The sequence below is a fragment of the Haemorhous mexicanus genome, chromosome 6, assembly GCF_027477595.1.
Source record: "Haemorhous mexicanus isolate bHaeMex1 chromosome 6, bHaeMex1.pri, whole genome shotgun sequence".
Lineage (NCBI taxonomy): Eukaryota > Metazoa > Chordata > Aves > Passeriformes > Fringillidae > Haemorhous > Haemorhous mexicanus.
Genome location: NC_082346.1, coordinates 13,972,109 through 13,998,897, shown reverse-complemented (window position 1 = coordinate 13,998,897; position 26,789 = coordinate 13,972,109). Strand labels below are relative to the sequence as shown.

Sequence of the window (26,789 nt, the reverse complement as noted above, 5' to 3'; positions counted from 1 at the left end):
AGCCCATGTCCTGCAGCAGCTTCTTACCTACAATGTCTTCATAGGCATTTTCTTCTAAAGTGCTCTTGGATCCAAATTTGTGCTGGCTCTCGGTTCCATTTTCAGTCGGGGAGGGAGGGTACAGGGAGTGCAGGCTTGAGGCATCCTCAAACTCAAAGGATTTTCTAAAGTTTAAAACAATAATAATTAGTAACAAGAATGCAAATTTATTCAAACATTTAGATGATTATTTGCATGTTAAGATCTACAAATAAAATGAACCATAACTTTAAAAAAAAATCTTACATCATGCTTTAAGGGCTAGCTTTTAGCAGAGACTAAGTCTTGTGCTCACAGCAGTCTCTAATAGAGCCATCTATGACAATTTAATGAAGTTGGAAGTTTTGTTATCCCCATTATGCAGACAGGAAGAAAATACCAAGAAAACACATTCTATTTTTCCAAGTTTACAGAATAAGTTAGCAACACAGTCCTCAGATTAGAAATCACTTTGCTCTTTCCAGAGGCCCCAGAAACACGTGGCCTTCTGTCCCTAAAGAAAGACAGTCTCTGAAAAGCATTCCTGCACTGGTTGCTCTGGGAGATGTAGCCCTTATTCTGACACCACCCACATGTCTCGAACCTTTGGATATGTTCCTGTGCAGTGCTCAGAGCACAAATGCCAAAGGGAGACCCACGTGCCAGTCACCCACAGCCTTTGCACACCCCATGCCAAGCATGGCAGCAAAGGAGAAAGCCCTGAGGAAATTGGTGCTCTCTGGGGTGCATGAGAAGCTTGGGCTGAGGGGCTGAAGGTTTGGCCTTTCTGGCAGGAAGGTGAGGACCAGCTGGGTCAGATGAAGCCACACAATTTGTCTCCCACCCAGGGTGATTCACCACCTCCCACCCACACCTGCCCCAGTGCTGCTGAGCAGTTCTAGAGAGTTCTTGAGCTTTTCTCCCAAGGCCTTCCCACTCTCCAGCTCACCCAGCCCTTGTTCTCTGGGGCAGTAACTATGCTCAGGGTGGGAGGCCCATGATTTGCAGTGGCAGCAGCACAGGGGCTGGCATTCACGGGATTGATTTACTGCTGAGGATGGAGCAGTGAGAAAAACAGGCTCAGGTCAGAGCATAAATAATCCCACAGTGCTGCAAGGCTTGTGTGGAGTGTGCTGGTGCCCAGACTCCACTCACTGAGCCCCAACCTAGATTAACAATAAATCATCCTGCCATCAACCCCCCTGGTTTTTCTTCTTCCCAGATGGAGTGCAGCATATGTTACAGCATGTCCATGTGGCAGTGACAGAGCCTCATGAGACACACTGGCCTGTGAATTGGCTCGAGCATCTCTACAGGTAACACAGTGGCTGTGGCACAGAACACTGCATTTGAGAAGAGCATTTCCTGTTTGTCTGCTGGAGCAGGCTTACAGCTGGATCAGGTTTAAGAGCCTCCTCTCTTTTCTTTCCCTAATCTTCAGAATATCCAGATCCAAGTTACTCACATCAGGATTGTGGCAGAAACAATCTGTGCAAGTCAGATCCAAACACCTGCTCCTCCACAGCTACTCACAGTACAAAGGATGCTGGCACACTGAAGGCACAGCTGTGTGAAATGAGACTTTCTAAAGTAGTTAAATACCCAGCTCCTGTAGATTTCAAGGCATCACTATGATGTGGTGACACTGTGTAGGATGACAGGAATGGCTTTGTGGACCAGCACTCAGCTGTGGTCCATGTGTCCCAAGTCTATCCTGTGGCACTGCTCTGCTGCACTGTGTGTGTGCCAGAGGATTTCCAGCTGTGGGAGAACACCCAGCTCACACCACTCTGAAATGTTAAAGCTGCTCTTGGCACCAGGTTCTCCAGATCCAGCCTGGCTTTCTGCTAGCAGGCAAACATGAGAGACTTCCTCCCTGTTACTACAGTGTTGAATTAGCCACCAAAAATAAAAGCAGTGCTTTCAACCCAAGTATTAGGAAATAAATACCCTCAGTCCATTCTCAGGGCATTGCAGGAAGTGCAAACCATGTGTATGTTCAGTCTGAAACACACAGCTACAAGCTGCAGGCAAAATGAGTTATGTCTGTTCTCAAAATGAGAACAGCTTAGGTACTGAGATTTCAGTAATTACTAATAACTAAATACTGTCTTTCTTAAATGACTTCTATGGTCTTTAGTGCTTTGTAAATCTTGTAAATCCTTTCTGTAACTGAAGGAAGAACAGTAGCAAAGGCAATAAAAGTGAAATTTTTATAAAGGATTTCCACTCAGCGTTGAAGTCAGCCAGCAAACCTGAGATTTTTTGGGAGGTTGATTTGAACTTTTTTAGATCATGATTAACAAGATGTGTCCAGAGAAATCATTAAAGTACAGCAGGTAAAGCTGTTACAAATGAATGGATACCTACCCAGTAAAATGTCAAACCGATTTGCAAGAATTATCAGATACACATGACAACCCTGTTAATCCTACAATTAATATTCTATAACTTAAATTGATAAATAATGTTTTTAGAAGGCTTGTTTCCCCTAGCCCTAACCCAGGCCTGAAGCTCCTTGGCTGAACTGTGCTGTTGTCTAATTCTGCTATGACAGGAGACTGAATCTGTAGAAAAGGAGGTGCAAGCAGAATTATACCTCTTCTGGAAATGAGCTTCAAAACTTCATCTCAAAAACTCACTGGGATAATATACTGTGGTTCTTAGATGACTTGCCCATTTTCTGATGATAAAGGTTATAATTTACACCAGATCATTTAAAAATTCCTGTTTGTCTTCTGCCCATTGCAAATGCTGTGCTGAAGAAACTGAGGGCAGCTTTACTTCACAAGTTTTCCTTAAAAACTAGATTTACTTCCTCTGAGATTATTGCCAGGACTAAAAGATAAGCACTGCTGATCAGAGCTTGACTTCCTTCCAGAAAGGTGGGGGGGGTGGTGATGTGGAAACAACCTGCCTCAGCAGAGCTGTTTGATGTTTCAGAAGCAGGTGTCTCCTTTGAGAAAAGGACAGAAGCTGAAGGCTCTTCTTCTCTTGTGCTAAAAAACTTGTAATAATTGAGCCATCCTCAAGCAGCAGAATCTGAAGGGGTGTTGTGCATCTGAGATGCTGCTTAGCAGTTCCTTACAAATCTCATTACTAAATATCAAGGGAGGGTGTGGATCATGCACAAGCACAAGCAGGTGAATTCATTAAAAATGCTGCAATTTGAATGCTCAGCAACAACTGTGCCTACAATTTTCCAAGCAATGAGCAGAATGAGTTTTACCATGTCTAAAACTCAAGAGGAATGACGTGATTAAAACAAGCCATGCTCCACAAATTGCTGGGGAAATGTAGCCATACACTCTCCCCATCATTAACTCAGGAAGACATAGAGGACTTTCTGTGACAAACAGTTCTCTCAGCATTAATCCTCGACAGTTGTTGATAATGATTTAGGACAATATTCCTAAGGACTCAATTAAATAAAATCACCTACATTGCATAACACTGACACAACTACTATCCTAATGAACTTTGGAAGTAGAAAACCTCAGCAGGGACATTTTACAGGAAGAAAAGGCTATGAGGGAGCAGCTATGGTCCCATACCAGACAATAATGAAATTATGGTTCATTAAAAAATCACAAATAAGGCATTTGTGCCAGAATTAATTAGATGACCTTTAGCACACGTAACTTAGAACTTTTTGGGGGATTGAGGGATGCAGATTTTACAACTCCAAAACTCAAGGCATTCAAAGATGTTGTACCAGTGCATTCCATCAGGGCAGACCAGCAGAAAAAAAACACTTGTCTTGCATGCAATTCCTAGATTTTCTTTCATCAAAAGCACTACATTAGAGGGAGAATTTAGAATATTGCTACTGCAAAAATATAGCCCACTTATTTATCCATTTGGAGAACCGAGCACATTTCTGTGGCATTCACATTCTCTGAAAAAAACCCCCTTGCCCAGGATTTTTCTCCTGGGAAGCTGAGAAGCCTCAGAGAAGAAAGAAAATTCTTTTCTCATTTGCTTCTCCTGTGTTTTGGTCATGTGGAATGTGTTTGGAGATTGTTTACCCAAAGGTGATTGTTTCATTGGATTCTGGTGTGAGTTGTTCTGACTCACTGGCCAACCAGGGCCAAGCTGTGTCGAGACTGGAAAGAGTCATGAGTTGTCATTATTATCTTTTTAGCATTCAGTAAGTATCCTTTCTGTATTCTTTAGTTAGTATAGTATTCTTTAACATAATATAGCATTATAAAATAATAAATTAACCTTCTGAGAACATGGAATGAGGTGCATCATTCCTGCCTTCATCAAGGCATTCTCTGCAAATACATTTCCTTGGCTTTTACCTGTTCTGGGACTTTCGGTGAAAGCGCGACTCCTTCTTCTGCCTTCTGGTCACGGGGGGCGCGGGCGTGGACGGGAGGGGAGGAGGAGCAGCAGGCGTGGGAGATGGAGGTAGGCCATTGCTTGGTTTGCTCTTGTGGGACTTGTCTGCCTCGTACTCAAAGGTGCGTTTGGGCTTGGGGACGGGATTCACGGCGCTGTTGGGCGCGCTTTCCAGGAGCGCTTTGGGGCCCGCTGAGTTCGCAGTAAGGCCCTGTTTTGTTTTACTGCTTTTCTCAGCCTCGGGAGGGGTTTCTGGTTCACTCCCCAAAATAACACCCCCGCCTTTGCTATCGCTCGGGCTTTCGCTCAGTCCCTCCACAGCAGGCAGAGTCCCAGACTTTTTCCTCCCTTTGTCAACGCTGTAGCAGCTACTCGGTAACTGGGGGAGGCCTCTGCCCGACTGCTCCTTCAGTGCCTGCTCGATCTTCTGGATTCTGTTGAGCACAGCAGAGGACTCTTTCCTCACATGGCTCTTAAGGAAAGTGGCAGAAGGAGGTTCGCTCCTGCCCGGTCTCTTGTCAAACCGATGGCAGGAATCCCTGTCCAGCAGTTCCTCCTCCTCTGTTTCCGGGTAAGAGCACTCGGAAAATGTTCGGCTCATTCTTCTGAACCCTTTGAAATCAAATGTCTTGTCGCTGCAGGGAGAGGTCAGCACGCTGGGGCAGCTCTCACTGCCCGACCTCTCCCCAGCATCCCTCTTGTCCATACACACGCTGGCCCTGGGGGACAGCTCCCGACGGCACTCCCATTCTGTGATCTTCTGCCTGATGTCCAGCGTCTGCGAGCGGACGCTCACCCTGCTGCTGGAGAGGGTCCTCAACTTGGTGGCAGTGCCCAAGGACAGAGTGCTCCGGGTGAGCGGATGGCTCCCTACTGCCTCCCCATCTTGACCTTCATTGGGACTCTCCTTTTGGTCGGCCTTGAACACGGACAGCCTTTTATCCAGAGCACCCACGCTGATGGCTTTGAGGGGGCGGCTCGGCGAGTCGGTGTCCGACGGGCTCGTGGAGGTGCTGCGCAGCGTAGACGTGCGGCTGTTCCAGTCCTTGAGGCACAGCCTGGAGCTGGAGACTCTGGAGAGCCCAGTAGAGCGGGAGGAGTCCTCACTGTCACTGAGGGGGTAGGCAGGGCTCCTTTGAGGGGACAGCAGGGGCGGCGGAGTGGCTGACTGGCACCTGGAAGCAGAAAGAAATGAAAAAATCAAGGCCTTGGGGAAACTGGAGTTATTTGCCAACTTTCTTCTGGCTGCAGGTCTCCACACTTCAAGACCCCCTCAAAGCATCATTGAGACATCAGTGACCATTCCGCCACAGAGTCAGGGGTGGGAGGAGGCAGCCTTTAACTGGAGTCAGTGATGGGCCATGAGCAGGACACTTGGCACATCCGAAACAAGTTTTCCCACCTCTGATTGACCCCCAGCTTTTCCAAGTTGCCTGAACTCAAAGCCAGCTGAGATTCTCATAGCAAACCTCTGCCTTGAAAACATCTACCACCTGCAGATGAGTAGACCTGGTTTGTCTTTGATCTGGTGCTGTGGCCAACAGATTAAATTCCCCTTATCAAACAGAAGTAATTTCTTATCAAAAGAATATTACACACTGAGAAAACACATTAATCTGCTCACTCTACGTGTTGAAGAATATAAACTACATAGAAAGATCTCAGTGTTACCCTGGAAAAAACCCTTGGAACAAATTTTAGCCATGGTTTGCAAAATCAGCTATTGTTACTGGGGTTTTGTACACTGTTGCAAGGACTTTTAAGAACAAAAAGACACAAGGAAATTAAATAACACATTAATCATTTGGCTCATCAAGGATGAGCCAGCAGTAAGGAAATTAGACCAAAACTGTATCAAAAAAGGGGGTTTGCCACCCTGCCAAAATCCATACATACAAATCATAGGAGAAGTAATCACAGCCCCTGGAATGTTAACTCCTTTCTGTTTCAGACAGCACAGGAAAAAGAGGAAAGACCCATAAGTAATGCCTTGCATCTGCTATTAAGTTTATGCTGTGTGAAGACTGTGGAAAACAAGCTGTTTTTTATCAACTGTCCTGTACTCAGGCAAGATCCAAATGAAAGAATTGCTTGCCCAAAAGAAATCAGGGGAGCAAATGTCTGCACTATAGCAAAGGAAGAAGAGATTCAGAAGATCTCTGCTGCTATATTGTTTTCTTCCCAACAGCCAGCCAATACCTACAGCAGAAGTGCCAATTTCTGTGCATTAATCCAAAAAATCCAGAGCACTGGGGTGATTTCTGAAAAATTTACTTTGACACAGGAAATATTTTCTTTTCCTTCAAATGCAGCCCCAAAACAGATTATCAGATTTCATCCCCGTTTCCTACAGCAACTACTTCACAATCAAAGCTCAAAAATATAGAAAGAAAAAAGACAGAAAAATACAATAATCAAATTATCACAAAAGGAAACTGATCTCTTTTTTTCAGAGGCCTGAGAGCAAGCAAGTCTATTTGTCACAGAATAGTCACTGCTTGGTGACTTTTATTTCTTTACTGTTTTGAAAGATAAATATGCCTGTAGGAGAAGAGATCTCATGTCAAAGATGATGGCAAACAGTCCTACAACAACTGCCTAAAGCAGGACAAGAAAGGATGCAAGCCAGAATACGCTCTTTGCATGCTAGAAGTTGAATTTCCTGCCATTCTATACAGCTGCAGACAGGTGTCTTAAGAGATCTGAGAAGATCAAAAGCAGGTGAGAGATGATGAGTGGTTTTGGCTGGCTGTTGCTGCTCAGTTTGTAGTGGATTACCTGGAATTACCTTGGCCAACATACCCTTATAGTGCCTGAAGATGAAGGCTAAATCAGCCTCCTCAGGCTTAGTGGGGCACCCTGATCCTTCATTATTTCAGCTTGTCTCATCTCAGTTTCTTCAGGTTGCTACCACAAAGCCCAATTTTCATATTATTCGTAACACTGCCTTAACTTAGATTTGAGATCATGTTCTCCTAATTCTTTCATGCCGTGCAGACCCATCCCAGAGCTGCACTGACATTTTTCTCAAGGAAACAGGCATTACCCAGTGGAATGTATTTTCCAGTATTTTATGTCAAAAGACTACAGCCTCAGAAGCTGCATGTTGGCTAAATCCACTGTCAGGATTCAGCTACAGGAAAGGGACAGAAGAAGCCCTGTGGAATGGTTTAGCGTGTTACAACTTGCCTATTAGACTCTGAATCTGTACTGGCAATAGCAAGAATAAAATATAAAATGACAGGGTCAGTAAAATTGGACAGCAGAGGTGAAGAACGCGCTGACAATCAGATATCAGGCACCTCTCTCTGCCTTTGACACACTGCACTGAAAATACCATAGGCATAGTCCTTCCTCTCCTTACAGTCTAAGAAATATCTTTTCAGCTCTTTCCACTGTCAGGAAAAGGTTTGGTGAGTCATCAGGGAAAGAGGAAAAGGGGGAAATTATGGTTTGCATAACCTGAAGAAGTTGCAAAACATTTCTTCTTGAGAGGTATGAGCATTCTTTTAAGCCCCAGGTTCCCAGTAAGGTAACTTCCCAGTAAGGTAACTGCAATTAAGGCTTCATCTTGAAACCCCCAAATCCAGTTACAAAATTCCCAATCACTTCCACTGTGCTAGACTGGGGCTGCAGAGCGCCGGGCCTTCTGCAGGAGTTTGCCCTCAAAGACTTGGGTTACATCAGTTAAGAAATAGATTCTGGTTTTACACTGTATACACTCTAAATTTGAGTAATTCAAAGAGAATCTGTAGGACTTGTTCAACAACAAAGAGGAACAGAGCTTTGTCCCAAAGGTTTCACCATGCATTCTCTAAAGGATGCTGGTAAGTAACAGAATGAAGGAGAAAAACAAGTCCAAAAGCTGATCAGTAGATAATAAAATGGTTCTTCCCCAAGAAACTTACTTCTACTAGAAGAATGTTCTCTTGAAGGCACAGTAGCTCCACAGACTTTAAAATCAGTATTACTAGACAAAGATGAATAATTGGGAAACTTGCAACCTTCCACAAAAAGATTGTAAAGCAAAGTGCTTTTAATTGAAATTTTCGACACACAGAATGATATGATGCAGCACTGTACAATGCATATCATTGCATAAACTTCCCAAATATCATCTATAAATAGAGATGATGGAATCAAGTTTAGCTTTCTTAACAAGTTCCCTTGACCAAGACCTTCATTCTGGTCAAGGATTATGTCTTTGAGGATATCAGCATTTCACAAAAGACACCATTATAAGTTGCTCTGATTCCCTAAGGGCATTCTTCCAACACACAGCCCTAGGTGTGCAGTGCCCAAACCCCTGGCAAGTCAGGTGTGCATTGCAGTCTCAAAGGCTGCCAAGCAGCCCACAATGTCCTCTAAACAGGTGACAGATCCTGGAAGCACCTTTCTGCTGGGACTCATTGCTGCTCACCAGGGAGAGCAGACAGAATCCAAGAGGTGCTTTCCAGCTCTCTAGACCACGCTCAGCTTTGCTGTTGTGATTTGTTCCTTGAGAAATCAGCAGTTACCCACAGTAAGAGGAAACTGATAATATCAGTCTTGCTCTGTAGGAATACTGAACTGTAGATACAACTGATCTTCACACTCTGATTCAGTCTCTCCTCTTCAGTTTCTCTTTTTCTCACCCAAGTGTAGAAAAAACTTGTAATCTACAAAAACTGTAATTCTTGAGGGCTGCTCTCAAATATTCATATATTCTATTGTTGTCTCTGGTAAAGGCATCTCCTTTCACCAGGTCCAGTGACCACATGTGGATAACAGTGGAGCTGCATCTCAGCTGCACCAAGAGAACAGACACACTTCCTTTAAGGTAATTTGCAACCTACTCATCACAAGGCAAAAGATGAAAAAACTGAGCTCCTACCTTTTAGCAAGGCTAACTTGTACTGAAAAAATCTATGGGGATGGAAAAGGGCTCATTCTTGTTGCCAAAAGTGCCTGAGTTCTCACCCTCTGTCTGACCCAAAAGTCAAAAAAGTCTTCAATTTTGGACAAGACATCAATCTTCTTCCTGCAAAATGTGGTGCTAACATTTGTCTGTTTATAGAAGAGGAAAAATTCCTGGAAACCACTCTGAAAGTGAGCAATACAAAATTAGTATTTAAAACTAGAGGGCTTGGTCTTTTGATCCAGTTGAGCAGAAGCACAGCTCCTTCCTGCTTCCAGTGCCAAACATCAACTCCAGGAAAGAGAAGCAATGGGTGCAGAAAATTCCCACAACTTCATGAGTAACTTTTAACAACAGGAGGCAGCCAGAAGGTTGGCTCTGGAGGGGTTTGTGGCTTGGGAATCAGAGTATGGGTGGATAATCAGAATGTGCATTTATTGAGGCATTTGCATCCAAGATCCAGTATACACTTTGTCCAACATATACACTTGATATACACTAAGAAAAATCTTGGGTTGCATTTCAGGCTTTAACAGTGACTGGAGGGTGCTTAAGTGACTTGCCTTGAAAGAGTTACAGGACTCCCAACTCTCACTGCCCTGTTCTGACCTCTGAGCTAAGCAGCTCAGACTTCTGCAGCACTGTTTTAGCTTTCCTCAAGTGTCAGGAGTGACCCCACAGATCATCCTGTCCTGAGGAAAGGCAAGCTGGAAGAAGCCACTCAGCATTTTTTCAGTTTTGTAAATCCCATCTGCTTTTCTTGAACTGACACATACAGAATAGTAGGAGAGATTTTGGCTCTCTGATCCAGGGAATTTCCCACTCCAACATGCTCATGCATGGGAGCCCATTTACTGAAAGAAGAACAAGGAACATGATGACAAAGAGGCCCTGGGTTTTCCAGGCTCCTGTTGATGAGGTCCCATCATTTCCCAGTGACACTGATGTTGGGTGCAAAGAATCCCAGCACTGGCTTTACTCCTCAGGACTTTTTTCCCACTTTTGTTAAAAAAAAATATTGCTTTCTAAATATTTTATTTAGGGTTTTTTTTTCTCCTTCCTGGTTCTTCTCAGGGCATTATGCCATTTCATCAGGACAACCTAACCTGTTTGAGGGTAGCAGTATCATCAGAATCAGCTATAGGATTGTGACTTTGGGAATGAGTAGATTTGGCCAGCACTAGAGACTTCTTGTTGCTCTAGCCAATATTTAAGGAGATCTGCAACAAAAGCAACAGAAATTTCTCTTTGCAAGGGCAGCAAAACTCATGTTTAATACATACATTAAAGCTGCCCTGATAGGTAAATGAGGATGTAACTTTGAAATTCTCTGGAAATATTTTTTTAAGAGAGAATGCTAAGGAATATTCAGCTACCATCTGCCAGCCACTCTGAGTGAAGATCCTGGAATCCATCCTTCCCAGAGCCAGGCAAAGCGAGAGGGAAGCACACCCTTCTCACCTGCTAGTTGGAACCATTCACTATATCATGCACATCTTGGTGTGCTGCTGCTGAAAACAGATTAAATGGCTCACTATGATATTCATTTATATCAGACTTCCACTTGATTTGACAAAGCAGGCAGAGGAGAGAAAACACATAGAGAACAACAGAAGCTCAAATTAGAAATGGTGTTTATGTCCCCTTCCTTTTGTGACCTGCACAGAACGAGCCCTTTGCAGAGGTTCAGTAACCACAGCTCCTTGAAACCAGTACAGCTTCACACCCCACCGAGGGCAGTGCTGCCAGAAAATCACAGAGCAAACAAACAGAGCACATAAACTCTTCTGCCTTTGTCAGACATTCTTGGGAAAGCTCCCAGTACAAATCAATACTTTTGCACAAACAGAAACTGAACACACCACTGCAGTACAGCAATCCCCAGGCCTCTTCAGGCACAAAAAGGCAGAGTAATTTAAGGAGACCAAAACACCACAAGGGCTTTGATAGAAGCAATGATGAAGGACACTTCTCCAGAAATTCACTCTTTCTCTCTCTATACAAGAATTACTAATAAATTTCCTCTATGCTTTCCTCCAAAGGACTGTGAGAAGTCCACTTTTAGCTGTCAAACAGCAGCAGTCACTGGTGGGGCTGCACTTGGAGATGAGTTACAGAAGGAGTCATTTCACAGAACAGCATGGATTCACCATTCTCTCCTTGTGACAATGTGCCATTTCCTTTCCTCACCAGAGGGGACAGCCAGGCAGAGGCAGTGACAGTGACTGCTGCAAAGACTCAGCCAGGCACTGCTGCAAGCAGGAGACAAATTCAGGGAGTCAGGCTGGTCTAACTGGGTTGGCATGAGGGTAAAATGTACAACCATCACCAGAAGAGGTGATCTGAAGTCTAAGAATCCAAGCTTTGCTGCTTAGTTGAGGGTGGCCCACGAGGATCCCATGTATTGATGATCCTTTGAGTTCTGACTTTTTCTTTTCAAATATCAATGATCATCTAGGCTTGGACAGCTGCCTTGTATACTCAATCAAAAAATATAAATTGAGTCTTTCAGTGTATTAATTGTTCCAGGAGCAGAAAAGGACTTTAAAATCTATGTTTATTGTTACTTCTTGTAGCTAGGGATTATGAGAACATTAAGACCAAAGGGACCTCCTACACTACTGAATTTAAATCCACTCTTATTTGGCAGTAAACCCTCTATTATAATATATTCTGCACTCCCACAGCACACAGCGTTTTCATTTTCTCCCTAACTCAAGTAGATAATTACAGATTGTATTTAATTATCTTAAATCTAAATAAGAGTTTATGGCAAATAAAGGAGATGAACTTTTCACACTCAAGTGCTGGGCACACACCAGTAAGGGGTGATTTTTGTGCTGATTCAACTTGGTGCTGGAACAAGTGGTGCAACTTGTCACATCTTGCCTCTCTCTTGGAAAAGAAAGTGAGGTACAGAGCAGCAGAACAAACCCTCTTGGCACCAGACCCTTTATAATCTTTGAGCTCTCACCAGGAGTCTGGCTAAAAATCCCTGAAAATCTGCATCCCCCTGTTATTGTTGACTTTGGGATTGTGACAAAAACAAGACAAAAACTTGTGCTTTCTAAACTGAGCAGTGAGTCTGCATTATAACATTGTTTGAAATAGGCTCACTCTCCTGAACTTGTGCTGGGATGGAAAAGTCACAGCATTTGGAGAGAATGAGCAGTAAAATCAAAGTGGACAACAAATCACTAAATCTTTAAAGATAGAACAAAAATAGAAACACCAATTATTTTCCTGTTTGTACTTCTGAATTTTTTCCCCAAGGAGTTCTGATACTTTCATTTAAATAAAAACTGAAACAATATCAGAACTCACTACAGAATGATAGGACTGTGAAACAGACAAAAAAAAGATCAGTCTCTGTGTGTGGTTTTTAAAAGCCCCAGTGCCTGTTCTCCCAAGAGGTACTGAGTCAATGATAACAATTGTGGGGTGGATTTGCAGGGGTACTGTGGTGAATTCCTGTGTTTAACACCCCCCACCCCAGAGCTCTGGGCCTTTGCAGCTGGTTCTTGAAGAGAAGTACACTCAGTCACAGCTGACTGCTGCTCAGCTGTGCTCTTATGGCTCGAAGCAAAAAGATCTGATTTACATCAGGGAAATGCAGGAGTCATTCTGCCAAAGTGAATTACATGAAGTGGCAGCTATGCTCTACCACTGTACAAAACAAGGGCAAAGAAATCAAAGTTGATGAGTCAGATCCTAAATACTTGAATTAGCCTGGATCCATAAAGCCAAGACAGCAAGACTAATCTGACCAAGAGGAATGACTGTAAAATAAAATGCCATCAATCAGCATGCACTAGGTGTCTTTGCCAAGTGAGTGGGAAGAAGATAACAGGAAATTGTGAAATTATCTAGACTCAGAGGGTTAGATTCCCTGCCGCTCCAGATTTATGGCTGTCTTCTGTTCTGTTACAAGGCCTTTTTCACCTCCTCTGTTCAGACACAAATAACTACCCAAGGCAAAGAATACCAACAAGACTGGGCTGTACTTTCCATCACAGGCATCAGAAGCTGACTGTGGTAAAATCAAAAAGCAAGATCAGAAGTATCAGAGGAAGCCATTCTCTCTTTTCCACCAAAGTAAACTGCACTGATTTCATAGGACCACCTCTCACTTTCTCCTCAAAACACATGATTCAAAGTTGAAAAAGGGAAGCCTCCCTATGAGTTACTCTTTTCCCATAACATGTTCTGAATAATAATTTATGCAATAGATGTTTCCATTATTACAGCTCCACTGTAGTTATTGTTCTGGAATTGGCTCTGTATATTTTAGTCTTACCTGATATCTTAAGATCTTGGGAGTTTTGCAGGAGAGGGAGTGGCAATGCAGCAAGTAATGGCATTTTCCTAAACCAGGCAGAAAGCACAAACCTTCATTTGTCTATTTAAGAACTGCCTTTCCTTGAAACTTGTTCTTTTGCAGCATGTCTGAACATGCTGACTATTAAAAATCCCAGTACACATAGAGGCTCTAAACTTTGCTTTTTCAAAGTACAGGTGATTTTTCAACAGCCTTGTTCATCTGTCCTGCAATATCAAAGTAACAAACTCTGTGGAACTAATTCTGACAAAGCTTTCCAAGTTTTCTGTGCTCACACAAATGCAATTTTGGAAGCATTAAAAATTATTTTCATGAATTGTGACTCTCAGTTTTGAAGATATCTGAGGGCATTCTGGGTTTGGCAACCTCCAAATCTGAAATTTGGGTTTGGAAAGTTCTTGGGAAATAGGCTCATCCCTCTTCTGCCCTGACAAGTCAGAAATCCTCACAAGGTCACTCTATACTTTTCTGAAATACTCTGTATCCACAGAGAAAAGATCTGAACAGGAAGTCAAAAAGTCCTAAATCCTGGCTACACACTAATCCAGAATAGAGACAAATCTGCTTTCCCTACTTCACATATAAATCAGCTTCTAGGTCATGCAAAACCTCATCAAATAGACTCAAGTATAACTATCCAACAGTGACAGAAAAATAAAAGGAATTCAGAGCTCCCATCTTCTACAAACTTTCTTAATCTCATCTACTCAGAAAAGTTTGTTTCAGAATAAATATAAAATATTTTATTTGCCTTTTCTACCAGCATCCACATTTTCCTTCCAGTTCCACCAGCTTAGCTGTGATCCCCGATGTGCTGCCAGTGTCCAGTGACATCTTTCTGTAGAGGTTTCTTTTGTTCAGGTTTGGAAATTAGATTATTTAACACAGTGAGAAAGCATCCCAGAAGAGCAGATTATAAAACCAAAAGCCATTGTCCATCTGTCTGCTATGAAACAGGATTCTTAATTTCTGTCATCATTTCAACTACCAGTATCACAGTCCATCAAGTCTGAGGCCTGAGATATCTGGAGAAAATACAATATGTCACACAGGATAATACTAAAGGGATTGAAAAGATCTGAGAATATCTGTGTTGCTTCTGGAGTTACTGAACTGCAGAGGAAATAAAAAGCAAAGCAAAACAAAATCAAATAAAATTTAAAATACCATCAGAATAGAATCTCCTGCACTATCTCTGTGAATGCAGAACAACCTCAACATCACCCTGTCTAAACACAGCCTATCAGCCCCAGCCTGTCTCACTGCTGTGCACTTGGAGCTCATGCACTGGGAAGGGAGGTCACAAGTCATATGGACCATCTGAGGCAGGGGAAAAGAAGAGCTAATCCTGATCTCAAACTCTACCCAAAGTGTGCTCAGGCCTCTGAGGGGCTGACTCATCTCTGACCAGCAGCTGGGTGCCATCCTGTTGGCAAGACAACTGTAACAGCTCAGTTCAGCTTACTGCAACCTTCCTCTGTAAGCAAAAAGCTGAAGTACTGGCATAAAACCAGCACACTCCACGCTAGGAAAACTTATCTGTTCCCTGAAGGACATTATTTGTACAAACAATGACACAGCTGAGAAATGTGCCCTTGTTCTTCGTCTTTAACTTCATTTTATAAGTTTTGCCCTCTCTCTTTTGTCCCTTAGAAGAGTGGATTTCCACTTGCTTAAATCACCAAGATCTCTGTGTCTCAAACTTTGACTATTTTTCCAACATAATAATTGCTATTACCATCCTCTGTGAACTTTCCAGTCACTGAGTTATACAATTACACCTCAAAACTTGTCTGTTACTCACACACACACTGACATTAATTGCAACCTTTGAGAATAGGGAAAACAGTTTTCCTACCAAAAGTTACACTTTTTTTTGTTTGTTTTCTAAGAAGTATCCCAACATTCATAACAGACTCTGGACAGGAGCGGTAGTAATATCTCTCACACATACACAATATCTCTCTTGTATATAAACAACTGAAACAAAGAAATCAGATGCAGGATTTTTTTTTTTTTTTTTTTTTGGCATCTGGAGAAGCAGGAGACAAGAGAGCAGTTGATAAGTAAAGGATGACTCATGGAGGTGCCAAAGCAAGAAAGAGAGAAGGAAACCTATTAATTGAGTACACAACATGTCTCATCTGCAGAGGTTGCATCCTGTCTCTGAAGGAGGAAAGATTTCAAAGTTTATACCCCTGGCCTCTCTTATCATAATTTTCTTCAGTCACTCTGACCTTATGGAATACAAAATACATTCCAGCTATGATGACAAACATGACCCTTGGTACACTTGCCAACGTGCATAAATGTGGCCGGATGCCAGGTGCCCACCAAAGCTGCTCTGTCACTCCCTCTCCTCAGCTGGATAGGGGACAGAAAATATAATAAAAAGCTCATGTGTTGAGATAAGCACAGGAAGATATTCCTTACCAATTACCATCACACCATGATGTGGGGAAAAAAATTAATTATCAATCAAATCTGAGTATCATCATGAGAAATGTACCCAGATCTTAAAAACACCTTTCCCCCACCCCTCCCTTTTCTTCCTGAGCTCAACTTTACTCCCCATTTTCTCTACCTCTTTTGCCGCAGCAGCTCAGAGCTACGGGGAACGGGGGCTGTGGTCGGCTCATCATACGGCGTTTCTGCTGCTCCTTCTTCCTCATGGAGAGGACTCTTCACACTCTTCCTCTTCTCTGGAATGGGGTCACTCTCACTGGAGACAGATGTTACACTCTCCGCTTGCTCTGGAATGGGGTCGATCCCAGTGGAGACAGTCACACTCTTCCCCTGCTCTGGAGTAGGATCACTCCCACTGGAGACACTGGAGACAGTTATTACACTCTTCCCTTGTTCCGGCATGGGGTCTCTTCCACTAGAGACATTCAGACTCTCCCCCTGCACCGGGATGGGGTCATTCCCACTGGAGATAGTCCCACTTTTCCCCTGCTCCACAATGAGATCACCCTCACTGGAGAAACTTACTGCACTCTTCCCTTGCTCCAGACTGGGGTTGCTCCCACTGGAGACATTCACACCTTTCCCCTGCTCTGGAATGGGGTCTCTCCCACTGGAGACAGTTATAAGCTTCCCTTGCTCTAGTATAGGATCACTCCCAATGGAGACAGTTACACTCTTCCCTTGTTCTAGAATGGCGTCCCTCCCACTGGAGACAGGAGCATTTTTTCTCTGCTCTGGAGTAATGTTGCTCCCACTGGTGACAGGCACATTTTTTCCCTGCTCCAGAATAGGGTTGCTCCCAATGCCGACAGGAACATTTTTCCCTTGCTCCAGAATAGGGTTGCTCCCACTGGAGACAGGAACATTTTTCCCTTGCTCCAGAATGGGGTTACTCCCAATGCCGACAGGAACATTTTTCCCTTGCTCCAGAATAGGATTGCTCCCACTGGAAACAGGAACATTTCTCCCCTGCTCCAGAATAGGGTTGCTCCCAATGCAGACAGGAGCATTTTTCCCCTGCTCCAGCATAGGATTGCTCCCACTGGAAACAGGAACATTTCTCCCCTGCTCTGGAATGGGGTTGCTCCCACTGGAGACAGTCACCCTTCTCCCCTGCTCTGGCACGGGGTCTGTCCCATGGGAGACAGTTACAGTCTTCCTTTGCTCCGGCACGTGGTGTCTCCCACGGGAGACAGTTCTCCAGAAAATTCTCCAAGGTGGGTCCTTCCCATGGCTGTAGCTCTTCATTAACTGCTCCGGGTGGGTCCCTTCCACAGGGTGCAGTCCTTCAGGAAGAGGCTGTTCCAGTGTGGGTCCACCCCAAGATCACAGGTCCTGCCAGCAATCCTTCTCCAGAGTGGGCTCCTCTTTCCACGGGTCCACAGGTCCTGCCAGGAGCCTGCTCCAGCACAGGCTTCCCATAGGGTCACAGCCTCCTTCAGGCATCCACCTGCTCTGGCATGGGCTCCTCCTCAGGCTGCAGGTGGATCTCTGCATCCCCGTGGTCCTCCATGGGCTGTGGGGGCACAGCTGCCTCACCATGGGCTGCAGGGGTATCTCAGCTCCAGTGCCTGGAGCACCTACTGCCCCTCCTTCTGCACTGACCTTGGTGCATGCAGGGCTGCTCCTCTCACACAGTCTCACTCCTCTCCTCTTTGGCTGCAGTAGCTCCTGCACAGTAACTTTTTTCCCTTCTTAAATACGTCATCCCGGAGGCGCTGCCATCGTCGCTGATGGGCTCGGCCTTGGCCAATACAATGGCTTTGTACAGATTAAGAAGTTATGGACTTGACTTGAATTTATGAGGGAATTTCTTTTCATTCACTTCCATTAAAAATCTATTAACCAGTGTTAGATTTTCTTCTGCCTTATGTTAGCACAAATCAAGTGTTGCTAAGGAGAAGTTGCTAAAGATCCAAACTGATGCAAAAGTTAGTGCAGGAAGATTTAAGACATTGATCTGGTACGAATGCACACTTATGAAAAACAAAGTTACAGTTTAAATATTTAAATAACATTTACACTGAAAATTAAATTAGGTTACTACATCTGACTGGTTACAGTGTGCTTCACTCTCAGCTAAACAAGCCAGGAAAAGGAGGAAATGTGTTGGGCATACCCACAACTGAGCATCATATGAAAAAATTGGCCAGCCAAAAGTTGTTGGGGTTTTTCCTTAGTTGAACAGAGCTTTGAAAAACTCTTTGATCTATTTATTCCCCAATCTGTTGGCATATACACATAAACTTTAAAATAAATGTTAAAAAAAGAAGAAAAAAGGGGAAGAAAGGCAAAAGAAAAAAGCCAAGCTGTGATTTGCAATTCTTCTTGCTATCATACTTATCTACATAAGAGTCCAGATAAGGCCAAATTTAACTTGACTGAGGGCTACATCTGGCCTTAATTCCGTTTCACTGCATATTAACAAATGAACAATCAGCCAGTGCTGGAGTGCTGTGCACACCAATATCCAGAAACATGATCTAAAGGAAACTTTCCAAAAGATTCAGACATTGGCTTCTCTCTGCCTTTTGCTGCCCATAACTGTCGACAGGAGCAGAGTTAGGTCAGGGAAAGACACTCCCCACGACTTTGTTCACTGTGATCAAGGGTAACTTAAACGTGTCCATTACTCATCCAGCTGAAATGAGCCTCCCAGACCAGATTTCAGCACCACACCTACAAGAGCTCTGGGATCTCAAGCCTAAATTTGGAATCAGAATAATAGCTGGGGGATTTATATATCCTTTATAAGCTTTTGATTCTCACAAGAACTTGGCTTCTTATAAAACTGTGGATTTAGTTTTACACTAGGTTCTATAAGGAGCAGGCCAATATGTATTAACATTTCACTTCACTCTTTACTTCTTGTGAGAGAATTTGTACATAGTATAACCCTAAGGATGAAAATATTTTGTGGCCACTGCCCTCCAACATAAATGCTGCACAGTCAACTGAAAGTTTTTCTCACTTTAGGGCAACTAAACATTAACTTAGAGCAACTAAAAGCAAGAAGACATTTTTCCTGTCACGCATCCTTTCACTTCCAGGACAAAACTAAATTTCATGTCTCTACAGGAAGCCACATAGGTAGCACCAGGCAAAGCATCCAGAAAATAAAAATGCTGTGGTGCATGTGAAGCAATACCAACATCTGTGTATAAAGCAGCAAGAAAAACCAACAGGAAACATTTATAAGCTCAACAGCTCTGAAAGTATTTGCTCCCTACAAACTACAACGCAAACAACAAACTCCTTCCAGCAGCTCATGGGGTCTCAAATAATGAATATTTGAAGCAGTAAATTGAAGTCCAGATTCTGACCCTAAATTACCCTAAATTAAAATTCTGAGGTTCCCTCAGAAACTCAGAGAGTTGGACCCATAATACTGATTTTTTTCCTGAAAAGCACAAGCCTGTGACTGATGCTCTTTATTCAATGGGGGAAAAAATTGCAAGTTGTCTCATAGCCAAGAAAGCATATTTCACAGAAAGTGTATTAACAAAAGATGTCACAAAAACCCAAGACCTGAAACCAGGCATCAAAACCAAGACAGCACACAAAAGTGTGCCAGCAGTACCTCATTTAATCCTGTGTTTTCATCTCAGCAGTTAGAAAAGTACAGTCATTGTAAGGCATATTCAGCCTAAGTATAAACAACTATGATCTCTCTCTAATGGACCAGCACTTTCTATACAATAAAAACAAGTTCAGCTTAGCATGGATATGAACAGTGCTGCATAACTTAATAATCACCTTTAAGAATTAATGAGGATAAAAAGGAATCTCAAGACAAGAAACAGGTATTTAGCCTTAGAGAGATGAGGTTCTGCCTGAGAGCAAGAGAGGTAGAGGGAGGAAGGGAAGAGAAGGGTTTTAAAAATGAGTTTTAGTCCTACAAAGTCACTTCTACACCAAACTGCAAACTCTGGAAATTAAAGCTACTGCTATAGCTACTTTCAGTAAGCAGAAGGTTGCTGTTGAGTTCCTGCCTGTGAGCAGACAGTTCATCTCCTGCAAAATTGGTTGTGGGAAAGGACACTAAGGAATTCAGTGCTATGGCACTCCATGCTCTTGCCTTCTGCTGTGTTGTTTCCTCCTCCCCTCCTGCCTCTGACAAGCACACAGCTGCCCACCACTGCCATCACTTCAGCACATCCAGACTTACTCAGGAGCTCTTCCCTCCTGGAAAGATGCAGAATGGGGATGCAGGAATTCTCAGTCCGTGCTTTGCCATAGCCTCTGTGCTCCCTGAACGCTGCCTGCTTCTCTTGTCAAGCAGCAAATGACACACTGAGAGGGTTTGTCAAACCTCTGTCCCTTTGTGTGCTTAAGGGGAGGAAACTCGTGTTAATGTTTAACAAAACAGGAGCAAAGCCTTTCTCTGCAGTCTCACGTGTTGGCTTTGAAGGCACCGGTGTGTGGGAAATCTGGCAAGCCAGAAGTTTGCTCTTGGTAGCCCACAAAAATTGAGGTTTTATTTTAAAGAAGCAACAGTTTGCAATTCATTCCTGAAGCTCTGAACTAAGGCAATCCAGCTGCCTGATGCTAAAGAAATCATAGAAGCTGTGTCAGGAACCAAACCACACACACTCAGACACAGCAAGCCTGCCAGGCTCAGCCTCTATCTTGAAGCCCACATGGGTGACTGTTTTACAGGAAAGGGAGAGGTTAAAAATCCACATTCAAACCCTCTCAGGTCCCTGCCAACAAATGGCCACAGGCTGTCTGCCATCTCCCCTCTGCCTGTGTTGACATAAAGTGGCTTCCCACCCCAGCACAAATCGAGGGGGCAGCGGTCTGCTGTGAGAGCAGTCTCATTGCAGGGCATTTGTTGGTTATCTGCACTGACAGCTCCTCTTCTGGCCCCAGCTGCCAGGGTGAGTCAGGGTGAGTGTCCCACTGCAGAATAAAACAGGTGAGTCAGCTGGAGACATCCACACAGTGACAACAGGAGGATTAACCAGCCCTGCCCGCACCTGAGTGTCACCAACGCTGCCCATCCCAGCACTGAAGTCCCCTGTTCCAGCAGCCCACCTGCCTGCCTGCATTAGCTGTAAAAGGACCTGCTGAGCTTCTAGCTGGCAGAATTTGAATCACAAAGCCTTTCTGTGCTACTGCCACTGTGATGAATTCTGCTTTTACAGCCAAATAGTTGTTACCTGGCAAAAGCTTGCTTTTAGGAAATTGTCATGCATGATGGACTTATGCTAGGAACCCAGAATGAAAAATACCATTTCCATCTATTAGCTGTTGTTAATTGTTTGCCAAAACAGTACTTGCTCTACAGCCACAGTATTGTGGATCACCTATGTTAAAGTGACCCTGGTTTTACAGACCTAACATTTTCTTTCTATAGCTAAGGAGAGAAGAAAACAAATTAATACTTCTCATTTACTTCAGAAATTTCCTACAGCTCCCTCACAATAAAATACTAACACATATTGGCAATAAAACTCATTAATATGATAATCATGAAATATTTCCTTTATAAAAATAGTACTTTAACAAAGAGCTTCAGGAACAACATATGGACACTCTGGGCAAAATTTTCCTCTCTGGTTAATGAAAACCAGGATATTTAGACTCTCAAAAAAAGCATTCAGGCTCTTAAAGGAGTTGACATTCCCATTGACTACAATATAATTTTATGGATTGACTCAATAAATCATTTTTTCAGTGTTATTTAGTTTTTAGGAACATCATATCTGTTAAAATGGTTATATTTAGTTGTGCTCTCAGCACTGAAGCCCATCCTACCAGATGCCTGCTGCTCAACAGCTCCAGGGTTCCCTGGTGCCAAGGGAATGTGACACATATTCCCTTGTGACACACTGCCAGTTCTTTACACAGGACCTGGCCAGAATGGAAATAACTTCAGAGTGCATGATGGGAATTGTGACAAAAGTCACAATTCAAAAAGGTCTCCCAGGAACTATGGGCATTTTTGCAGGTATGTATTTTAATAATATGGATGCTACCTGTTTTCCTGCTTGATAAAGAATGCTTACAATTTATTTTGCTTTTAAAGACCATTTGCTTTCAATGTTCATTCCTCAAGCGTGAAGACTGAAGGTGATGCTTGGTGTGGAGACTGAATCAAGCACTGAGCTAATTCCCAGTTTCATCACACAATATTGCCTGATGAATAGTGGCTATGTTATTTAGAGGATGAAGCCTGTGAGGGTGCTATGTCTGTGCACTTCTTGCTTTGTTTCCCAGGCAAATGGGTTGGGTTTTTTTTCCAGTCAGGGGAGAAACATATTATCTATCTTATTACATTCAGATCTTCCTTTCAAATTCAATCTTGAAAAATTCTGCTATGGATTATTTTAATATTGTGCTCTGCACAAGTGGAAAATATCTTTTTAGGATAACCAAACACTGCAGGAAACTGATAAGACAACACAGACCCTTTCATTTCTAAGCTACTGATTCAAATTCAGACTGATTAGGGCACAGAATGGAAATTGTTCTCCCGCATTGGTGGCTTTTCAAGAGCTCAAGTGTAAAGAGATGAGTGTCTTAGCTCCTAAATGGACAGATATTCACAGAACATGAAAAATCATTTGCAATGCTCATCACTTGCATCTTTGATGGTCTTTTCAGTGAGATTGCCAGCATCTCCCTGGTCCAGAAAGCAATAGAGTTTCATTCCAGAAAAAAACGAAATATTGGCATTATGATGTAAAAATGTTATGCACATGACTACTATGTCCTACTCCCTGAGGACTTCAGTCTCACTTCTTATTGCCACCCAAAAAACAAATTCACATAAAACTTGTGCTGATTCTCTGATACTGCACAGGTGGGGACTCCTGTGGGTGTTTTAACCTGTGTCTTCCTCTTTGCTTCTATTCACTACAATTCAGTGCAGTAAAAGCTCTAGAAAGATATCAGAAACATTTCCAAATTCAAGCTCTTGTAATAATTTCCTGTAAAAATATCTATGTTTATTTCAGATCTTAGTAACCCTCAGTACCTTATTGTAAATATAGTGATTAAACAATTAAGGATTGCAGTGTTAGTCTAAGTAGTGCAATATTGCACAGTATTGCAATATTGCAGTTTTCATCCTGCAATAGTTGCATTAAAAATGCCTCTTTAGTGTAACCTCTCATCTAGAACTCTGTTTTTTAAAGACTTCTTAGTTTCTCTTTTTAATTTTTTAGTTTCCAGTGGTTTTGGCAAATATAAACCTTAATAGAAGAGAAAAGGTAATTTTAATGATAAGCTATGATTCGCTTAACATAAAAACATAAAGCATTGAAAGTGTCATGAGAATTAAATTACAATGGGAAGGAATTCACTACATTCCTGTAGCCTTTAAGTAATAATAAAGTCAACTTGATCTGAAGCTTTATGAAGCAAAATCCAATCAAAATTTTAGAGTTTCTTGGGGTGTTTTTCTAGGAACCTATGCAAATGGGAGGGAGATATTGATAAAATTTCCAGCCAAGGAAAAGTGATTTGTTTGACTGACAAGTGCATTCTTCCTGAATGGACTTTTAAAATTAAAGTGAAACAAATCAGCCAGCAACAGAAATGGGATAGCAAAATTCCCACCATCAACTGTTTGAGAAAGCCCAAAGGATGTATCCAGAAGCAGGTCCACTTCTCCAGTTCTGTCTGGTGATCTAACTAGAAGCTGTCACCTCATCTCACAAACCATTCCTCTCGTGTCTGTAGAGCACTGTGCTCATCAGAGCGTTTCTGCAGCCCTGCTGAGTGACTTGCAGAGGCTGCAGCATGGCTCAGCTCTGGCAGGCCGGGGTCAGTGCCCGGCAGTGACCAGCGAGGGAGGGGAACATCGCGCCCTGACCATCGGAAATCAGCGCGGCACCGCCGCCGCTCGCCCAGATAACGGCAGCAGAACAGTCAAAGCCCGGATTCAAACCCTTCCCAGCCCCAGGGTCATCTGAGCCAGCACTGTCACTCCTTCCCACTACAAATGTTTCTGTTCCTGATGGCCCTCCCACCTCCCATGGCCCAGCTCAGAGCTGAGCTTCCAGAGCTTCGTGTCCCAAATGCACCTCCAGTGTCACAGGGTAAACAACAGCTCTTATTCCCTTCTGAACCAAAAGAAATTCTGCACTGCTGGGAACTGAGCTGCTGGAAATTTGTCAGCTGCATGTTTCAGGCTGTTTCTGCTTGTAAAGGGAAGGGTACAATATTTGCTAATAGATTTCATATCAGTTATTCAGTTTTCATCATTATTTGGCTGAAGTTTATTTGTATGGTTTTCTAAATCTCAGTGGTTTAAAGAAAATAAAAAAGCCATGTTTCATCACAGCTCCAATAACTGAGCATATTGCTTAGTCTTAGAATTTTATTAACTCACTATTCTTCCTGTTCTCAAGCTCACTGTCAAAATATTAAAACTTGGTTCTCTTCTGAAGTAACAAACATTTTCTACAGAGGATTTGTTTTTTTCTCTCACACAAATTCATAAAGAGCTCATAAACATTCTCACTAGTACTTCTGAGCAGTAGGCAAATACTTTTGGCAGGGAAAATCCATCTCAGCAGTTCAGTGTGGAGTGCCTCATTGCCTTGAGCCCTGCTCAGCTGCCAGGAGATCTCCCACAGCAGAGGGAGAGGTCCCAGCCCAGGCAGTGGGGAGAGGCTGGGACATGCTGAGACCATGTGAGCTTAACTCACACCACTGGCCTCTTGCTCTAACCAAGTCCTTGATGACTGCTCTAGCTGAAAAAACTGGGAGATGTTTTAGCCCAGGCCACCCCACAACTGATGGGGCAACAGATTTTTTTTTTTTTTTTTTCTAAATAAAAATAAAAAAAAAAAAGCCTTGGCTTCCTGCTTTGGGCATACATAACTGACTCTCCTTTTCAAGCTGCTCTCACTCCTTCCTCCTCAGAGCCCTCAAATAAAACTTGCATGCCCAAATATGCACAAAACAGTATCCACTAACCTTCCAAACCATGCACAAATGCCAAAAGTTGTAAGCAACCAGCAACCACTTCTAGACCTGCTGCCTTCCCTGTTCCTGTGTACTAAGTGTAAGACAGAGAACACCTTTCACCTTTAATTAAAATGGAGCCTGTAATTGAAATACAGCCATCCACAAAAGAAATAAACAGCTTTTCTATCACTCACAGCAATACTTCCACATACTAAGCAAGGAAAGAGTAAGAGATGAGAAAATACTTTATTATTAATGTGCTAAGACATTGGCAATCACACAGAAATTAGTGGGAAAATTGCACGCATTAGAATTTCAAATAAGATCAAAACCTCATTGCTTCAGAGCAACACAGAGCTGAAGATGCATCTTTTGATTTGCAAGTTATTGCATTCTTCTCAATGCTCTCCAATCAGAAAACTCAGGGTATGTAAAAAAAAATACATCTCATGGTCTTTAAATTCATATTCACGTGAAATACATGAATGCAATTAATTGCATTTTGTTTATCTCACTGGTAATTCTTTGTATACAGTAGGACCAGGGCTCCACTGTGGTGGATGCAGAGTTATCTCCCTCCCAAGGCTCTGTAACTAATGGTGAGGGAATTGTTCAGTGTTGTCCTCCCCTATCTGCCCCTGGAGTCATCCACCCTGGATGCGAACACAGCTCTTCTGCATTAGTCACAAGGTAATCCATTGTCAGTGGTAATTCAGGCAGACTGGATCACATCTGCATGAGTGACCTGACAATAAATTTGGGCAGTGCCTACAGTTCAACACAGAGCTGAGGAGCACTGGTTAATTTGTTGGGTTTGTTTTTTTGTTTGTTTGTTTTTTTTTTCTTGTATTAGGAGTAGCAGAAGGATTGAAGGAATAAGAATTAAAGGCATATTGTTACATATCTGATAACACAAACAAAAGGCCCCACATTTGCATCCATGAAGGGATGTCTCTTATTTAGAGACACATCCTGCCCCCTCTCTGAAGATGACTCTTCTCCCTAAACAGATCAGTTTTCCTCCAGACTTGAGATTATCTTTGAAATGAAAATTTTACTGTAGAAAGGGAAGAAAATAAAGCACTCTAAGGACAAGCCAGAGAGCAAAAATACTGCCAGCCCTACTCAAGCACTGACAGCAGAGCTCTGCTTAACTCCAGCACTGGATGTATCTACACATTCTTTTATTTAAGGGTTCTGGAGGTGTCAATTCCTAAGGCAAAATATTTCTAGATTTCTGCCCAGCCCATAACCACATAATCCTTTCAAGGGAAACAAAGTATTTTAGTTGGATTTAGTAATGTGGACCAAGAATTAATTTCACTTTAAAATAAATAAATGCATTTAATATAAAACTAAATGAGCTTGGCTTGAGTATGACTGATTTTGGAAGTGATCACACATCTCAGGTTTTTAAGGCTGAAGCATAAACACAGTCTTCCTTCAACTAAGATTTTTCTAGAAGTTTTCTTAGTTTCTAAGACTTTTCTAAGATTGTTTCTGCCTTGAGAGAAATGCAGTAATAAAACACAGGACCTTGACATGCATTTGAAATGGCTGAGCATGGACCTGTGTACATGATGGAGACAAGAAACCAACCCAAAACAGTATTTCTAGTATCCTAGAAATTGACCTAGTAAAGTAACCTAGGCTTACTTTGTCAAGAAATGTAAGTCATTCTTTTATTTGATACTTACAGAATTATAAACAATCTACCTGAAACATTCCCAGGGTGTCTCTAGTTACATTAGTCCAGACTCTGTGGTTCTTCTCTGTTGCCTTCACTGGAGGTAAGGTAGC

The 26,789-nt window shown here is 42.8% G+C and overlaps 1 protein-coding gene across 7 annotated transcripts in view; it reads right to left on the bottom strand.

Moving 5' to 3' along the window:
• The window catches only part of DENND2B (DENN domain containing 2B), a 153,329-nt gene that overhangs the window by 55,928 nt on the left and 70,612 nt on the right, over positions 1-26,789 (bottom strand). For all 7 annotated transcript variants that reach the window (XM_059848887.1, XM_059848886.1, XM_059848891.1 and 4 more), the window contains 2 exons: positions 4,326-5,540; positions 28-164 (listed from right to left, as the gene is read on the bottom strand). In XM_059848887.1, the coding sequence (XP_059704870.1) occupies positions 28-164; positions 4,326-5,540 (1,352 nt within the window). The remainder of the gene's footprint in view (positions 1-27; positions 165-4,325; positions 5,541-26,789) is intronic.